The 17,778-nt window shown below is 36.4% G+C and overlaps 2 protein-coding genes across 5 annotated transcripts in view; one reads left to right on the top strand and one right to left on the bottom strand.

Moving 5' to 3' along the window:
• The window catches only part of LOC105487461 (coiled-coil domain containing 152), a 53,877-nt gene extending 52,844 nt beyond the window's left edge, over positions 1 to 1,033 (top strand). For all 3 annotated transcript variants that reach the window (XM_011750915.3, XM_011750914.3, XM_071098977.1), the window contains exon 9: positions 198 to 1,033. In XM_011750915.3, coding sequence (XP_011749217.1) covers positions 198 to 320 — 123 coding nt within the window. In that variant the 3' untranslated portion in view covers positions 321 to 1,033. The remainder of the gene's footprint in view (positions 1 to 197) is intronic.
• On the bottom strand, positions 406 to 12,498 carry SELENO (selenoprotein P). 2 transcript variants are annotated; one of them, XM_011750911.3, is made up of 5 exons: positions 12,347 to 12,498; positions 8,659 to 8,874; positions 7,408 to 7,620; positions 5,190 to 5,307; positions 406 to 1,861 (listed from the first exon to the last, which is right to left on the bottom strand). In XM_011750911.3, exons 2-5 carry the CDS (start codon positions 8,859 to 8,861, stop codon positions 1,250 to 1,252), a joined length of 1,146 nt encoding a protein of 381 aa, XP_011749213.3. In that variant the 5' UTR covers positions 8,862 to 8,874; positions 12,347 to 12,498; the 3' UTR covers positions 406 to 1,249. The 2 variants fall into 2 exon arrangements, with proteins under 2 accessions (XP_011749213.3, XP_024650410.2); XM_024794642.2 differs by having other exon boundaries at positions 1,268 to 1,861.
• Positions 12,499 to 17,778: the final 5,280 nt, after the last annotated feature.

The following is a 17,778-nucleotide window of genomic DNA, read 5'->3' as shown; positions in this document are numbered from 1 at the left end:
CCTCTCATTATTCGTTGCTTAAGAAAACTTTCTAAGCATGTTTCTATAAAAATCATCTAATTCTTATTAACAATGTAAGGTATTTTTTTAAATACCAATTTATAGCAGAAGTGTATCTCTTTATTGTTATTTTGTTGTTCCTTGTACTAAATTTCATTATTTCTGAATTGTAATAACAAATTTTTTGTTTTGTTTAGAAACTGCAACATTTTCAAGAAGAAAAAAACAAGGAGATTGCAATTCTTCGTAATACCATTCGAGATTTAGAGCAACGCCTTTCTGTTGACAAAGATTCTCACCTTAAGCGTAGACGGTTTTGAGCTTAGCAGTAAATTCATTAGCTGGTATTTATTTAAAAGCAATAGAAAGTTTCAATATACACATACAGCCTACATAACAAAAAAGTCAGCTTTAAGGTTTTTATTGAATTTATTTGGACAAATCCATACTGTATCCAATTGTGTACTGCATTCTTGCTTAATAGTATTAACCGTAAAGGAGGTCAGGTTTATAGGGTTTGGTTTACCTATTAAACCATCATTGACTATGGAAATACTTACTAAGCAATATAGAGACAGACAATATTCTTTATCTTTCCCCTTATATCTTTTAAGACAGCCACTCAAGTTTTAGATGAGTGTGATACAACATTAGAGAAAGAAAGAGACAAAGGCTTTATTCATGTGTGATAGTAAAAATAAGGATATAAGTCTTAGATATACAGAAGATAAATGGATATTTAAAACATAGTTATATATGCTTTTATAGCAAAATATTCATGTGCTAAGTATTTCTGGATCTTAAAATACAAAATCCACTTATTAGTTAAAAGTGTAAGATTGAAAAGACAAGGATAATATTGTTTTGAGAGATAAGTAAAGAAAAAAATGGAAAGCATGTCTTTGTTGTTCTTCCTCCATTCTAAATTGCTAACTATCCAACAGAAACCCCTAGGTCATAGTTTACGTTTCTATTCTCATTAAAGCAAATAGAACACTGGAAAAAGAAAAAAAAAGACATATTAACCAAAAGCTGCAATCACCTTTCAGTTGCCCCATCATAAAAAATATGGTTTGAGCCAATATTTCTATGACATAAAATTTAAAATCTGGAAGCCAATCCAGTAGATTTCTTCATGTTTGCACAAATCTAATTTCGATTTCTGGTTTACTAATTTGGTAGTTTCTAAAAGTGCTGGAAATGAAATCGTGTCTAGACTGATTTGGGGAGTATGTCCTATTTCAAATATTTAGTTTGAAGATCATTCTCACTTTTTTGCCTTACTCTTTCAGCGTCAATTGGTACTGACTTCTGTGGGTACAAGCTGCTGACTTATTTGTCAGGCAGCTGGAGGCAAACGTCACTGACAAGATTCAGTTATGTTCTCCTCTGCCAAAAGTCCCTGTCAGCTACATAAAGATGGGAGGTTTTCTTTACACTGTCAGGTGATTGCAGACCCTGTTTTTTCAAATATCAGATGTCGACAATGGCAGCATCAGCTCCTAGGAGCCAGCTCTGAATCTTTGGGCAATTTACAGAGTAATTGATTTATACATCTCTTTCGTCAGAGCTTCTTTTGTAGATGTTGTAAACCTTCACTTCCTGGCATATCTCAGCTCTCTGGGTGACCCTGCCTATGTTGACCCTTGTGCTTATGGTGGTGATGAAGGCCTGGAGGAGCAGGATGAGTAGGAGCATCTGGTGCTCCTGGTTGCTGATTCTCTGAAAGCTCACTGCTGCCAAGGTGCTGATGTCCCTGATTGTGATGATGCTCATGATGGTAATGGGGCTGTGGAGCTTCAACTGTTTCATCCACAGTAGCCAAAGATACACTTTTACAAAAGTCTTCATCTTTGAGAGTCTGGAACAAATTTATAAATCACTTATTAGTAAGTTTATAGATATAGGAATAATGCATGAAAAATGATTTGTAGAGCTAACATGTGAAATTCTAAGTAGTTAATTAGAATCGAGCTCGCTTTTTATTATAGTAATGAGAAAGAGTCTGATGTTAGTCTCAACACCTAGACATTTTATTAAAGGCTTAAAAAGAAAGCCAAACCACTGTACTTATATTTGCAGAAGCAAATGAAGTAAACTGGCAAAAGGAACTTAGATTGCAGGAAAATCAATTTAATATCAAATCCTAAATTCAGTTGACCTGGGCCGAGCATGGTGGCTCATGCCTGTAATCCCAGCACTTTGGGAGGCCAAGGCGAGCAGATTGCTTGGGCTCAGGAGTCGGAGACCAGCCTGGGCAACATGGCGAGACCGCGTCTCTGCAAAATATACAAAAATTAGCTGGGCGTGGAGGCACATGCCTGTAGTCCCAGCTACTTGGGAGGCTGAGGTGGGAGGATTGTTTGAGCCCACAAGGTGGAGGTTGCAGTGAGCTCAGATGGTGCCACTGCACTCCAGCCTGGGTGACAGAGTCAGACCCTATCTCAAAAAAACAAAAAAAATAAGAAAATCAGTTGAACTCTATGGAAACTTCTGCACCTGTGTCAACAGTGCATCTCATCTAATACTATATGATACTGTAATCTAATATTAATTTATCTCTGATAATTCAAAAATGCTAATAAACTCTGCTCAAATGTGTTAGTTTTTCATACTTCATCCTATGCCAGGAAACGTTCTGAACTTCACCAAAGCTTTTCTAATGTCTCCCTACCATAAGGCTGTCAGCTGAAAATAGCAAATTACTGCCTGACTCCCACTGACCGTAATATCCATTCTGCATGATCCTAGTTCTTTAATTTACTGGAAGTCTTTATTGTTTTGTGGTACCTACCAATCAGAGAATCAAAACCTATAGATACAGAAATGTAACATTAAATCTCAATCTAAGACTAATTTGTAAATAAAATTGCAAAATCAACTTAGAAACCCAAAGACTCACTAAGTGATATGCTTTTGATGTTTTGAAGGTTTTAAAAGGTTATAAATTTAATTAAATTTTAGCATACAACTACTAAGTGACACTTTATTTGGTTATTTCTGAATTACTTCTACATTAGAAGCTAATAGTGTTTGCTTCCAAAGTTATAAACAATTTGATATATGTTTAAAATATATTGTATAATGTTCAAAGTGTTCAAGGTTTAAACAAACACAAATACCCATAGTAGTAGTCTAATTTCTTTCGTTTATTTGCTTATTTATTTAGAGACAGATTCTGGCTTTTTCGCCAGGCTAGAGTGCAGTGGCACTACCTCGGCTCACTGCAACCTCCGCCTCCCAGGTTCAAGTGATTCTCCTGCCTCAGCCTCCCAAGCAGCTGGGATTACAGATATGTGCCGCCAGGCCCAGCTAATTTTTGTATTTTTAGAAGAGATGGCGTTTCACCATGTTGGCCAGGATGGTCTCGATCTCTTGATCTCGTGATTCATCCACCTCGGCCTCCCAAAGTGCTGGGATTACAGGCATGGGCCACCGCACCTTGCCAGTAGTCTAATTTCAGAAATGAATTACTATATTTTACTGATTCTGTGATGCTTATTTCTTTAGATTTTAATATCTCTAAAATTAGAATGTACCACACTGATGGTGGTGTTTTCTCACCGTATCCTACTTTAATTAATTTAGCAGCATTTTTTTTCCTAAATAGTACATAAGATAATATGTCATATAATCAGTGGTATCTAGGAGACAATGAAATAGAAAAACTCCAATTTGATTGGGCATATCAGATAATAATAGTGTCTCATCTGTAATTCGTATTTACAGATGATCCACACATTTTAAGCATATTTTGGTAACTTGTACTGACTTTTTCAATATAACTGGGCATATTTATAACTATCAAGCATTTGCACAAATGAGAAATACAGAAATAATCCCAAAATACGAGGAATCATTATAGTTAGTATTTAATAAAAGCTTAGTACAGGTTGAGTTAGTACTTTTCTGTCATTACTCTTAGTATTTCTTCCATTACCTCAGTCTCCTCATCTTTAAAAGTAGTAAAATAACCCTCAAAAGATCATTATAAAGGTTAAAATGTGAAAATTACATAACTAGAGTAAGTAACTTGTTGTACTCCTTAACAACTTAATTAATTAATTAATTAAATTTGTTAAAAATTTGAGGCAGCTTTCTTTAGAGCTGGGGAAAATCTGAAGGAAATACAACCTACAAATAAAATTGAGAATTGTTTTTAAACCTAAGTTCAAATTTTCCCAATCTGACCTATCAATGGAACATTGTTTAGAATTATTTTCCTTTTTGTTATGAAGGAAAACAAGTCTAGTTAATACAAATTAAATTCTTTGAGTGCCTTTTATATTTAAAAAAGATTTAAATATAGTTCTCATAACAAGGAAGAAATATTTTCGTGGTTGTTAGGAAATAAATATCAGTAATGAGTAGAAAACTTATTCCATTCTGAAGTAAACTCAAACTGCAGATGGGCAGACAGTGGAAGGGCTTCAGGAAAAATGTTGCATCTTCAATAAATTAAGTAGCTTCTGGCCCCAGTTCCATGCCAAGTAATGCTGTGGGTAAGCTTTGCTACTGCTACGTTCTTGTGCTAACAAGTTCAGGATACTACAATAATGTTGCTTTTTTGTGTTGACTAAATTCTTTGAGTACTTATGCTCATGAAACATCATTTGGTGGTAACTGAAATACAATACATTGACTTTTAATTTCTAAAGCCCTTCTAGATAAAGGCATCAACATCGATCTTCAAAAGATATTTTAAAGTAGAGGTTAGGCCGGGCGCGGTGGCTCACGCCTGTAATCCCAGCACTTTGGGAGGCCCAGGCGGGCGTATCACAAGGTCTGGAGATCAAGACCATCCTGGCTAACAGGGTGAAACCCCGTCTCTACTAAAAATATAAAAAATTAGCCGAGTATAGTGGCAGGCACCTGTAGTCCCAGCTACTCGGGAGACTGAGGCAGGAGAGTTGGCGTGAACCCAGGAGGCGGAGCTTGCAGTGAGCCGAGATCACGCCACTGCACTCCAGCCTGGACGACAGAGCGAGACTCCCTCTCAAAAATAATAATAATAATAAATAAATAAAGTAAAGGTTAGATGACAGGATATGTGTTTAATTATAAAAATTATTGTTATTTATTTTAGTACGCCTGCAAAAGCATTGAGTTATCTAAATAAGTTAGTGTTTCATGATAATCTCTTAAAAGATTTCCTCTTTTCTCCCCAGAAAAATAATTCAGAAAAATACCGTGAGAGAGCAGTTTCCACATTTCTTTTCACAGTAAACAATCTTAATGGCTTCTTCTACATACGGCAAAGTTAGGAAGGAAAAAGGCAAACCAAGATGATATACAAGAAGGCCACATCTAAGAAAAAGGACAAATACAATGTCATTATAATATTTTCTGTATCATGATCTTACTCAAATACAGTCTGGGATAGGCGTTATAGGTTTAATGGTTATAACTAAGACCCTTTCACCCCTTTACTAAATTTCTTCGGGTGAGAGCTACTAATGAGCTCTCAGTCACTGCACACCAGGTCAGGTCGTAGCAACACTACATGCTAGTATTTTGAAGTTATAGATATGTCACTATATAATATCAAAAATGTCATCATTGTGACTTGGTCAAATACAATTTTGTGATTAACTTACAAATTCTACCAGTGCCCAAACCACTAACTTATAAATTAGGCTCTGAAAATCACTTGAGCTTGTCATAACTGCTAAGGCAGCACAAATTTGACACAACAAGAAATCATCACATAACAAAAAGATCTCCAAGCCTTGGCCAGTAGCCCATTTATTTAAAAATGTGTCTAATGCAATGAAAATTTCAGCACAATGAAAGTATTAGAACATGTGGCATTGTCAGAAATGGTGGGGTTAAAATGTTCTTCTTGCCCACATTTTACCTAGTATATATGGTTTTATGTGACTATCAAAAGATTATACTTTTAGGTTATCCTGAAAATTAGAAGTTTAAAGGCCTAAAAGAATGAAATGTGAATTTTTTAAAATTTAGTATGAGAGCAAGTAGGGCTCACCAGACTCCGGAGAGTCAAAGAAAACAAAGCACCAACTAAGAATGTTTATAATGGCATAATGCATGAATTGAGATTCCCTCAAAATATAAATGTTTTATTTGTTCATAGAATCAAAAGTAGATTTGTGCAGATCATGCTTAAATGATAACTCACTTTACAGTTCAGAAATTCAGGCATGTAGCCTTAAAAGTATTTATATTAAAATTAATTAGAAGATACAGTTATTAATTTGCAAAAGAATTAGGTTAGAATTGTACAGGATGTACAAATTGGTCATTCTTTTTATTTAACCAAAATGCCAATTTACAGGGATAATCAATTTTCTGTATTTTCCTCCTGGAATGGTGAAATCTTTTACATGCCTTACTTTTTAAAAAGTCATTTCAAAAAAAAATAAATGTGAATAAACAGTTTATAAACTATTTGACAATAAACAAAAGCAAATATATTATTTTAAATCACTTACTATTAAATACAAAACAAGAAGAAATCAAGTGAAGAGATTAGTGGAAAAATCTAGAGGAGTGGTCACTGGGAAGTAATTTGAGATAATAATTATGGATAGGAGATAAATATACTCAAGATTAAGAACCCATAGAATTTGATTATTGACCCGAAATGGGAAGTGTGATGGAAGGAATCGGTAATACATTCCTGTCACACAGTTTTCTGAAGGGGTAGATGGCAGCAAGCTTGCCATACATGATGGTTTTTGTGACGTCCTGCAAAATGGTGGATGATGACTGGGAGTGCAGGGTCTGAAAATTATAGGATTATATGCCCTAGTGGTTGGCTGCATCTGCCTCCAATAGGTTGTATATAAAAATCACACAAAGGTGAAAGTATAAGCATGTTTTAGGAGAAGATAATCAATACAGATTTGAATAATTGAATTTAAGATGTTTGTGAATGTATCTATGAAGTAGATATACTGGTCTGGAGTTCAGTCATTGTGTTTCACCTTTGTGTGTATATATATGGGATCATCCTACTATATGTTGTAATTGTAATCAAGGGATAGATGAGATTGCTCAGGTAAAATGTGCAGAGTGTCAACAGAAGGAAACCTATACAGCCCTGAATAACACAAACACATACAGAATAAACCAAGGAAGAATGTGGGAGGAAGAAAATAAGGAGGTGGAAGCGGAGGAAGTGTGGAGAAGGAGAAAGAAGAAGAGGGATGTGGGGAAAACCAGCAGCGTATAGTGTCATAGAAATTTTTTAAAATGAGAGTATTTCAAAAATAAGGAGTTATTTTTACTTCTAAATGTTAAAGAGAAATTATATGAGATGAAGACTGAAATATGGCATTGTATTTAACAGTAAAGAAGATTATTATGTGTGATGGGAAGTAAATAAATAGATACGAAACAGTCATTTTTAAATTTGGGATGTGTTTGTCTGTATGTACGAACCTGTCATATATGAGGAAGTCATCTTTGCTTCCATTTAAAAGAGTCCAGACATCTGTTTGGTTTTCTTCTTGTTGATATACAGGAATATGCTCTGAAACCTTATTCTTAAGATGTGTGTATTTTAATCGAGAAGAGATTCCTTGATGATTAACAACAATATAAGAAATATTAGAATATCCTTCTTTCTCCAGTTTTACTCGCAGTTCTTCCAATCTAAAATATTTGGGAAGAAACACATAAAATGAATAATCTCATTTGATTTGATTGGTGGTTTTTCCCTCTTCCTTAATTTTCTATGTGAAACTCTCCTTCTTATTTTTAACTAATCCATACTGCACCTATTTATATTATTGTGAAAGATTTTAAAACTTTAATTTTTAGAATTACTTAAAACTTGTGCTTAATTAAAACCTTATGCTTACACAAACATTGGCTCATTTAGTTCTCAAATTAGCACAATGAAGTGTATATATTTTAAATGTATCTTATAGGTAGAATGGATTCAACCAACCACAGATAAAAAATATTTGGAAAAAAAAAGATGGCTGCATCTATAGTAGTGAACATGTAGACTTTTTAAAATGTCATTCATTATTCACTAAACAATACAGTATAAAAATTACTTACATAGCATTTACATTCTGTTAGGTATTATAAGTAATCTAGAGATGATTAAAGCATGTGAAAATATGTGCATAGGTTATATATACCATTTTATATAAGGGATTTGAGCTCCATGGATTTTGGTGTGTGAGGGGGATCCTGGAACCAATCCTGCACAGATACCATTGGATGACTGTAAGGAGAATTCCACCCAATCAATATCTGGTGAATAACTCAACAAATATATTTGATATTTATTTGTTAAATAACCCAAAACCTTTGATAGCAAGCCTAGTGTTCTTTCTACTCTGACAAAAGTCTTCTCTGCTTCTTGTATTGAAGTAACTGTTCTATTTGCAGAAGTACATTTTAGAACATTTTCATTACACAAGTAATACATATTTAGTAGGAAGTTATAAAATATAGGTCCACAAAAAGAAGAAAAAATTTCCATAACCCTAGGAAACCCACTGTAAACATTTTGGTGTGTATCATCCTAGTTTCTCTCTTCTAATATGTTCTGTGCAAACACATAGTTTTTCCAAAAGTGTGACTTAAATTATTGTTTACACTTTTATGTCTATATGCATGTGTGTATCTAATAACCTTCCCCTTAAGGTATTTTAAGCCACAGAAAGACTGTCTTACTTAGATGCCTGCAGTATGCACAGGTATCAGCTGGCTTGAAGAAGAGCGACCACAGTCACTGAACCATTGGAGTCTAGCATTGGATCTTGATCTCTTATGCTCCAGGCTGGGGGTTGCTTACAGAAGGAGCTTTGGTCCTGGCTCTCTGTTCCTCCCGATGGGAGGAGACAGAGAGCCAGGGCAAGCCCCAGACTTCTCCACATTGCTGGGGCTGTCCTGTAAAAGAGAAAACCTGTCACTCTTCTTCATAGTTAACTTCACAGTCCTAACTATGAATTTCTATAAATCCTGCAGACATAATTCCACTCCCTAAAAATACCTAGCCCATGAATTCTGTCTCCAGAAAGTTATGCTCAGACTGTGGCTTATAGAAATAAGTCTGTAACTTATATAACATTCTGCAAACACAACCTGACTTTTGTTTGAGACACACCAAGTTCTGACTGTTCTTTCTATCCTCCAAGAAGAAAGGGATAGGCCGGCTGCGGTGGCTCGCGCCTGTAATCCCAGCACTTTGGGAGAAAGAGGCGGGCGGATCATGAGGTCAGGGTATCGAGACCTTCTTGACTAACATGGTGAAACTCTACTAAAAATAAAAAAATAAAAAAATAAAAAAATAAATTGGCCGGGCGTGGTGGCAGACGCCTGTAATCCCAGCTACTCAGAGGCTGAGGCAGGAGAATGGTGTGACCCCGGAAGGCGGAGCTTGTAGTGAGCCGAAATAGCGCTACTGCACTCCAGCCTGGGCAACAGAGCAGTCTCAAAAAAAAAAAAAAAAAGAAAAAGAAAGAAAGAAAAAAGAAAAGAAGAAAAAAGGGATAAATAGAGAATTCTGCACAGAAATGAAAAGAGCCAGCAAAAAAAGAGAACCAAGGAAGAAAGGTGATGGCAGAGAAGACAGTATACCAACATGAATGTGGCTCATGTCGGGCCCTTAGCTCTTCAAGTTCAAACATTCTATATTTATAAATCTCTTGGGTATGGCTCCCTTTTGTTTCTCTTATTCCTTGAAGTCTGGCTCTATGTATCTAACCAAGTAGAAATATCGCACATCACCGCCCCCTCTACCATATAAGACTCACTGAAATCCACACTCAATTAGCCTATTTATTGGAAAGTTCCTATGACTAGAAAATTCCTTTGACTAGACAGCACTTTCTTTGGTAAAAAGATGCTTCCTCTGAGCAACGAAGTTAAAATGTTTTTAAATACCTGACTAGAAATATCCTGAAAACTAGGGCTAGCTCTCTAAACAGAGAGGTTCAAAAACAGGTGAACTGTAGACAGGTAATAAGAAAAAGGAACACATTCAGCAGAGAGGAGCAAAGAAAAATCCTCACAAGTAATTCAGGCTCATTTTGATGTAAGAGTCTGTGGGGAGAGATCAGGACACAATTTGAAAACTGGGAAGGCAATACATTTTCAAGCACTGATTTGAGATTTTTAAAAGCAGATGCATTTCTTTGGAGGTGGGGAGCTAATGGTAAATTACTTAGAGTGAGCCCAGAATTAAGAGGAGAATAGAAAAGCTAAAATCAGATTGATCTGGGCTTTAATGCACTGGAAAAATTTTTAACCCTGATTGTCTTTCACATTATTTAACACATCGAAACTCCTACCTGTATATGATATCTTGATAAGAACTTGACTAAAGGAAGAGAAAAAAACTAGACAGAGAGAGTGAGGTGAGAGGGAGATAGAGAGAGAGGACAAATTAACTTACTTATTTAAGGCCACCCCAACTACTTATTCTAACATTTAAAATATTCTAATATTTTAAGAAGAAGAAGAAGATATATTTGGACTATTTCTAGAAAATTCCTCTAGAATGGTATTTACAATGATAATACAATTATCCTTATTATAGCTAACGTTTATTTAACTTTTATACAACTATATTCAGGTGGCTCTAAGCACTTTAATATATCATGTCAGTGAATCCTTAAAACAATTATGTGACCATTATCCCCTTTTGCAGTTGAAAAAAACCATGGCTAAGAGTTTAGGTAGCTTGTCTACGATCACACAGAGAGTAAGTCAGTCACAAGAGAGACTGGATTAAAACTAGTTCCATCAAATCCAAAGCATGACATCTTAGCTACTGCAATATATTGAGAGTTTTTAGACAGATCACCTTGTAATAACTATAGCCGCCAACTATTTTTGTTCACGCACTAAGATGCCAAAGAGAACATAAAAATAATTCAAGCTGTTTTATTTCTTAATAGAATGGCTAGGGTTTCTCTGTTTCCTAGACTACAAATTCAGTAGTTATAGAACCTTGACAAAAATTCAGCATTTGATGTTTTCACTTTGCCACAGAGCACATATTTCCTTTTTTTTTTTTTGAGACAGAGTCTTGCTCTGTCGCCCAGGCTGGAGTGCAATAGTGCAATCTCAGCTCACTGCAACCTTCACCTCCCTGGTTCAAGCAGTTCTCCTACCTCAGTCTCCCAAGTAGCTGGGATTACAGGCGCCCACCACCACGCCCAGCTAATTTTTGTATTTTTGGTAGAGACGGGCCAGGCTGGTCTCAAACTCCAGACCTCGTGATCCGCCTGCCTCGGCCTCCCAAACTGCTGGAATTACAGGTGTGAGCCACCGTGCCCAGCCCAGAGCATGTATTTCAAGTAGCTGAATGGTGAATACAAATGAAAAGACTATTTCACTCATTTCCTTCATTTAGGTTTTTGATGAAAAAATAACCCATTGGCAGAGAGTTGTAGCTTAGAGTTCACACTTATGGATTTCTTCTGTCATTAGAATCAACAGGCTGCTCGATTTTGCTTTCTTAAAATTATTTCTTACACAATAAACCTTTAATAATTATAGTTGTCAGCTATACAAAAATAGTGAAGATAAATAACACAATTGGATTTTCTGGAAGCTAATCCAGTAAGAATTGAAAAAGTAGTTGTAAATTTCACTAACGTCACCACTTTTCAATTGCAGAACTTAGATTTGATGGCCACATACAGGCCTACATTTATTTTAAATTCCTCATTAAAAAGCAGGAAATGCACAAACTTTCTCTGTCCTCCACCTCTGAACTTTAGGCCAGCATCTGAAAGCCCCTAATTCACCTGAATGCTCTCATTCACCATTTAAAATACAAAATTTTGCATTTAATCATAGACCACCTAATTGTGACATAGGTTTGAGCTTCTTTAACGGTGATCACTTTTGCACTGTGGACTGAACCTGCTGTACCCCACTCCACCACCACCTTTTTTTCTGAAACTGCTCACAATATCCCTGGACATTTCTACGACACTAGAATGAGCATATTTCAGTGTCTGCTCTTCCAATCCAAATGGCTGGGTTTTTTCCCTATTTGTTCTTACTCTGCCTTTCAGTGGAAAATATTTAAATTTGAACATATAATACTGCCTACATAACATCACAACAGATTATAGAATAAAACGTTTGGATTTTTCCAGCTTCCTCTGCTCTCAGCTGTGCAGAAGACAGGGCAGAAATCAAGAACTGTCAAATGCGCCCACTGGGAACTTCACCTACCACACCCAAGTTCAGACTCTTATCCTTTTCCTCTTTTATTTTTTTTATTTCCTCTACCCACCTGTTTTCTAAATCTATTCTATGGGAAAAAAACATTTTATCAGACTCAAAAAATATTTACCAAACTCTAAAAGAATAAAGTGTCAGAAAACACGAAGTTCCTACTTACACAACCCCTTCCAACGAGCCTGCTTCCTTGCTCTTTGCTTTACTCTGGCAGCTCCACAAAGCCACAGCGGCATACTCTGATATTTATAGTCCTGTTGTTTACCTCACCCCTCAGGTATAGTCCAAAGTTCAATATTCATTCTTGCAGTGACCTTGCAACCAGAGCAAACCCCTGAGCTGATTGTTACCAACTTAAAAGAAAGTAGCAAGTCCTGCCATGCATAATATAGGGAAAACATTTTGACAATTACTTATTTATTCCCTATCCTTTTCAGTCACCCCAGTATCTAGGATTTAATGGTACAGTCGGGGGCGGGAGGAAGGGCTAAGGGTAAACAAGGCCTCCAAGTCTCGTTCTTCCCCAAACTGTAATAGGGAAAAACATTTGCTGAGCCAGCGAATTATGTTGCTGCTTTAAAAAAAAAAGAAAAAGAAAAAGAAAATGGTTTTTTTTCCTTTTGTTTTGCTTCCTTTTGCAGTGATGAGGTGCTAGCTTAGCCCACACTGTGTGACCTTTGTTAGAAAAGTCACCTGCTGTTACAAGTTACTCTGGTCTCCTGTTGTTACAGACTTACCTCGATTGTGTTCTACATGTATAATTTGAATTCATATGGGATTTCACAGGACCCCTGCTCTTTTCTTTATAATTTAAGGAAATAGAAAAATAGACTTCCTATCTGAGGGATATCAGGCCTCATTTTTATTGTCACGGAAGTCATACTTCCTAGAAGACCTATGCATCCCACAGGATTTTTTGAGAATCGAATATAAAATCTTTACAAATGTAAGTACCATAAAAATAAAAATTAATGGTAGTAGTTGGGCATGGAAAAAGTGTGGAAATTTCAAGGTGTACAAATGAAATAGATAATTCCTACTATTTCAGAAGGGGGTAAATTCTTTCCGGTAACGCTTGTAAGTTGGCATGCTCACTGTAGGTGAGGTAAGGAGCAGTGTCAAATGATGTCATTCCTAGATAGCAATGGTTTTCGAGTAAGCCTTGCTTTTGTCATCAATTAATTTTTTTCCAAATAATCCCCTACTACTGATTACTATATGCTGAATACTGTTGTACAAGGTGCAGGAAATACAAAGAGCCTCAGATGTTATCCTTCCTTTCAAGAAACTTTATATCAAATTAGGAGGTTACCATTTGAAATCCAAGTTTTCTTTACTTGCCCTGAACAGTTGTTATTTGTCTTTTGGGGTCCCAGATCTCTTTGAGAATCCAGTTAAAATGCACTTATACATACTCATTTTTTTCAAAGAGTATCATTAAAAAATCTTTGTACAAAGCAGATATTCCTCACTGTAGTTCATTTCCTTGACAAATTTAAGTAGTCATATTGATCTATCTGCAACCAGAAAGCAGGTGTTTCACTATGTCCTCTTTTCATTACACGTGGGCTTAGCAGGAACCTCCTGACCCAAAAGAATTTCATCCAAGTGTTCAGTGGTTTCAAAAGAAAGTGCCAAGGATTATGTGTATTGAGACCAGTGTATGTCTAAAACCTCAGGTGGCAAAAGGAAAAGATGAGGAGCTTGTAATGTTTGAAAGGAATTTATTCTTAGAGGGCATGGTGTCTCATGCCTATAATCTTAGCTACTCAGGAGGTTGAGATGGGATCACTTGCACTCAGGAGTTCAAGGATGCAATGAGCTATGATTGTGAAGCAGGATTTTTTGCTTCTTAGCTCAGCTAAAATCTATGTTCTTGTCTCACCACCAGAAAAAATTAGGCATGCAGACACATTGGAAGGCAAGGAGAGTGGAATTTATTAAAAGAAAGCTCTCAGCAAAAAAAAAATAAAAATGGGAGGTTCCTGCCAACAGGCTTCCACCTCACAGATTGAATACCAGGCCACAACACAGCAGCTGAAGAGACTGCGCTCCTCCCCACTTCATAAGGTGAGTATTCCCAGTGGCTCCACCCCATTTTCCCAGTGCACAGAGGGGCCCCCAGTTGGTTGTGGGCATCTTTAGGCAAGCCCCCTGTACACAATGACCTGGGCAGCATTTGGCTCTCTCCTGTTTCTATCAATTGCACCACTGAACTTCAGCCTGGGTGACAGAGCAAGACCACGTCTCTAAAAAAAGATAATAATAATAATAATAAAGAAATGGGCCGGGAGCGGTGGCTCACACCTGTAATCCCAGTACTTTGGTAGCCCAAGGCAGGCAGATCACCTGAGGTCAGGAGTTCAAGAACAACCTGGCCAACATGGTGAAATCCCGTCTCTACTAAAAATACAAAAATTAGCCAGGCATGATGGCAGGCGCCTGTAATCCCAGTTACTTGGGAGGCTGAGGCAGGAGAATCACTTGAAACTGGGAAGCGGAGTTTGCAGTGAGCAGAGATCATGCCCTTGCACTCCAGCCTGGATGCCAAGAGAAACTCAGAAAGAAAGAAAGAAAGAAAGAAAGAAAGAAAGAAAGAAAGAAAGAAAGAAAGAAAGAAAGAAAGAAAGAAAGAAAGAAAGAAAGGAAGGAAGGAAGGAAGGAAGGAAGGAAGGAAGGAAGGAAGGAAGGAAGGAAGGAAGGAAGGAAGGAAGGAAGGAAGGAAGGAAGGAAGGAAGGAAGGAAGAAAGGAAAGAAAGGAAAGAAAGAAAGAAAGAAAGAAAGAAAGAAAGAAAGAAAGAAAGAAAGAAAGAAAGAAAGAAAGAAAAGAAAGAAAGAAAGAAAGAAAGAGAGAGAAAAACAATTGATCCATTCCTTATAGTCTCTTCTGTGCTGAGCAACCTGGAACCAGTCAGCATTTTCAAGAAAGCAGAATTTCCAAACAAACATCAACTGGGTATTATACAAAATTTTATAGTAAATCAAACAAATCAAATGAACATTCGTTGGCTGCTTATGTTAGGCACAATGCTAAATGTTGGGACTATAGAGATTTAAAAATAAAAACAAAAAAATGGTATTTCTTGTTTTCAGGGACCTCAAAATCTAATAGGGTAGAGAGACAAGTAAGCAGAAAAAGCAAAGTGTAAAGCTTGATCCCCTGTAGGATGAGTGTAAGCACAAGATTCTGTTGGAAACTTGGAAATGAAGACAGGAGCATTAAACCCAGCCTGGTGATAGGATCAGTATCAGGTTGGTGCACTTTCCATCAGGCATTATCTTGGATTTTACATTCCACCTACAGAATACTCAGCAAACCTGACCACAGCACTGCCTAGACCAGGGGTGTCCAATCTTTTGGCTTCCCTAGACCACATTGAAAGAATTGTCTTGAGCCACACATAGCTAACACTAACAATAGCTGATGAGCTACAAAAAAAATTTTTTTAAACACAAGTATAAATAAAGATGGTCATTCTCTATTTATTGTTCCACAGTGCTTTTAAGTTAAGCATCATGGACATCTTTCCGGGTCATAGACATTCTTCTGTGTTAGTGTGTATAGACTTACCTCATTCTTTTTTAAATGCACATTATTTTATTCTATGAATGGTCTGTAATGTGTATACTCACTTACCCTTTCTACTTGAAGCACAGATTTTGTAAATAAGACATTCATTTTTATTTTACAGTTTTCTATGTTTATGTAACAGAAACATATAAATATTTAAACAAAGCAATCAAATTTAGAATATACACTTCCGCTGATCAGAGAATTAATGAAAAAATGGCAAAATATTTATTCTCTATGAAAAATGACTCAATCATCATTTAAGAGTTATCACTGTTAAAAAAAGCCGTGACCTTCTAGGGCATAACTTAGTCATGAATACATATTTGTGCAGGATTATCTAAGTTGTGACTCAGAAAAACATACCCAAAATGAAGGCCGCAGAAGCAGCCTCAAAACAGAAATCTTTCTCTGACCTTCTCCTACTCTACTATCTCTCAGTCCCATTCTCTCTCAAGACTAGCCATAGAAACTAGAATCTTTCTCACTCGAGGTGGGTCATAGAAACTAAAACCCCTTTACCCAAAGCCAGCCATAAAATTTAAAAATTTTACTCTGACTGTCCCTCCACTATAACTGCACAAAAACTGGCCACTAAAAAATTAGATAACTAGATTTATCTTTTTTGATTATAGGTCACAAGACCCCCATTCCAGAGAGGGCCCTATGCCATATCCAGAAAAAGGAATACATGCTCAGAGAGACAAAGAAAAATCTAAACAGACAGACCTGAGTTTCCCCACTCAGTCTATTAACATTAGATCATATTTTTTGTCCAATAATATTTCTACATGCTGTCCATATTTTGCTAAACCTAAACATAAAAATGGACAATTTCCCCTGTATTTTTGGGTCTTAATTTTAAAGGCTCCCATGTACACATTAATAAATGTATATTCCTTTTCTCCTATTAATATGCCTCTTGTCAGTGATTTTCAGGGAATCTTTGGAGGACAAAGGGGAAGTTTTCCCCCTTTCCCCTATACTGATCATTAAGGCACATATTCTAACCTTTACAAGAAACATAAAAACATATGTGCAGGTATATTTCTGTGTATGTGCATGTGTACGTGTGCATGCGCGTGCATCGGAAACCTAGGCCCTGGAGCATGACTCCAGAGTGAGAGTAAACAGAAGACAAGCACATGAACAAAGACTGGGAAGATATGCTCAGAATTAACAGTGGTTCTCCTTCAGAATAAACATGATTTTTAGTCTTCTTTGTATTTTTATGTGTTTTCTAGAAAGTCTAGAATAATAATAGCTATCATTTACTGGATGTTTACTATATACCAGTCATTTTAAGTCTTTTATAGGTAATAAATAGCACATTTAATCATCACAATAGTCATTACCTTGTGAGAAAATAAGTACAAAGATGTTAAGTAACTTGATCTATATTCACAGCTAGAAGAGAGAGAAGCTGGGATTCAAACCCAATGGTTTCGGAGCTTCAGAGTTTAACTGCAACAATAAACATGAATTTATTTTTCATCATAAATGTGGATATGTATGTATGCACATACAAATATGTATATATATATATATATACACACACATTTATATATGTATGTATATAAAGGCTAGACACATGCATACTGAGGCTTGGTACATTTGAATAAATGCATAACACCTTAAGTTGAATTCCATTCTCGTGGTTGCTGGAGAATAGTCATTATAACTATTCTTCAAAAGACCTCATTTGCTAGGCTTTTTCAAATGCACAAAGAAGAAACTTGAGTGAGGAGGACAAAGGCTCTACACAGCCTTTCCTACTACTGCCTAGCAGCAGACTCAGGGCTGCTGAGTCTGCAAGCAATAGGAAAGACTTTGCAGATTCAGGTTGCTTTTTGGAGATTACAATTCTGATCTATTTTGGATGGGCATACTGTACAATTATGAAATGCAGATTTGAAGTCATTTTAGTCAAACTTTATCCAAAAAGCAATTTTGAAATCTCTCTCCTCAACAATCTTCTAGCCTCTGTTTGAACACTACCAGGTCAGAAAGCCCACCACTCAAAG

The sequence above is a fragment of the Macaca nemestrina genome, chromosome 6 (assembly GCF_043159975.1).
Source record: "Macaca nemestrina isolate mMacNem1 chromosome 6, mMacNem.hap1, whole genome shotgun sequence".
Taxonomy (NCBI): Eukaryota; Metazoa; Chordata; class Mammalia; order Primates; family Cercopithecidae; genus Macaca; species Macaca nemestrina.
Note: the sequence above shows the minus strand (reverse complement) of the source record. Positions and strands in the feature narration are given on the sequence as shown.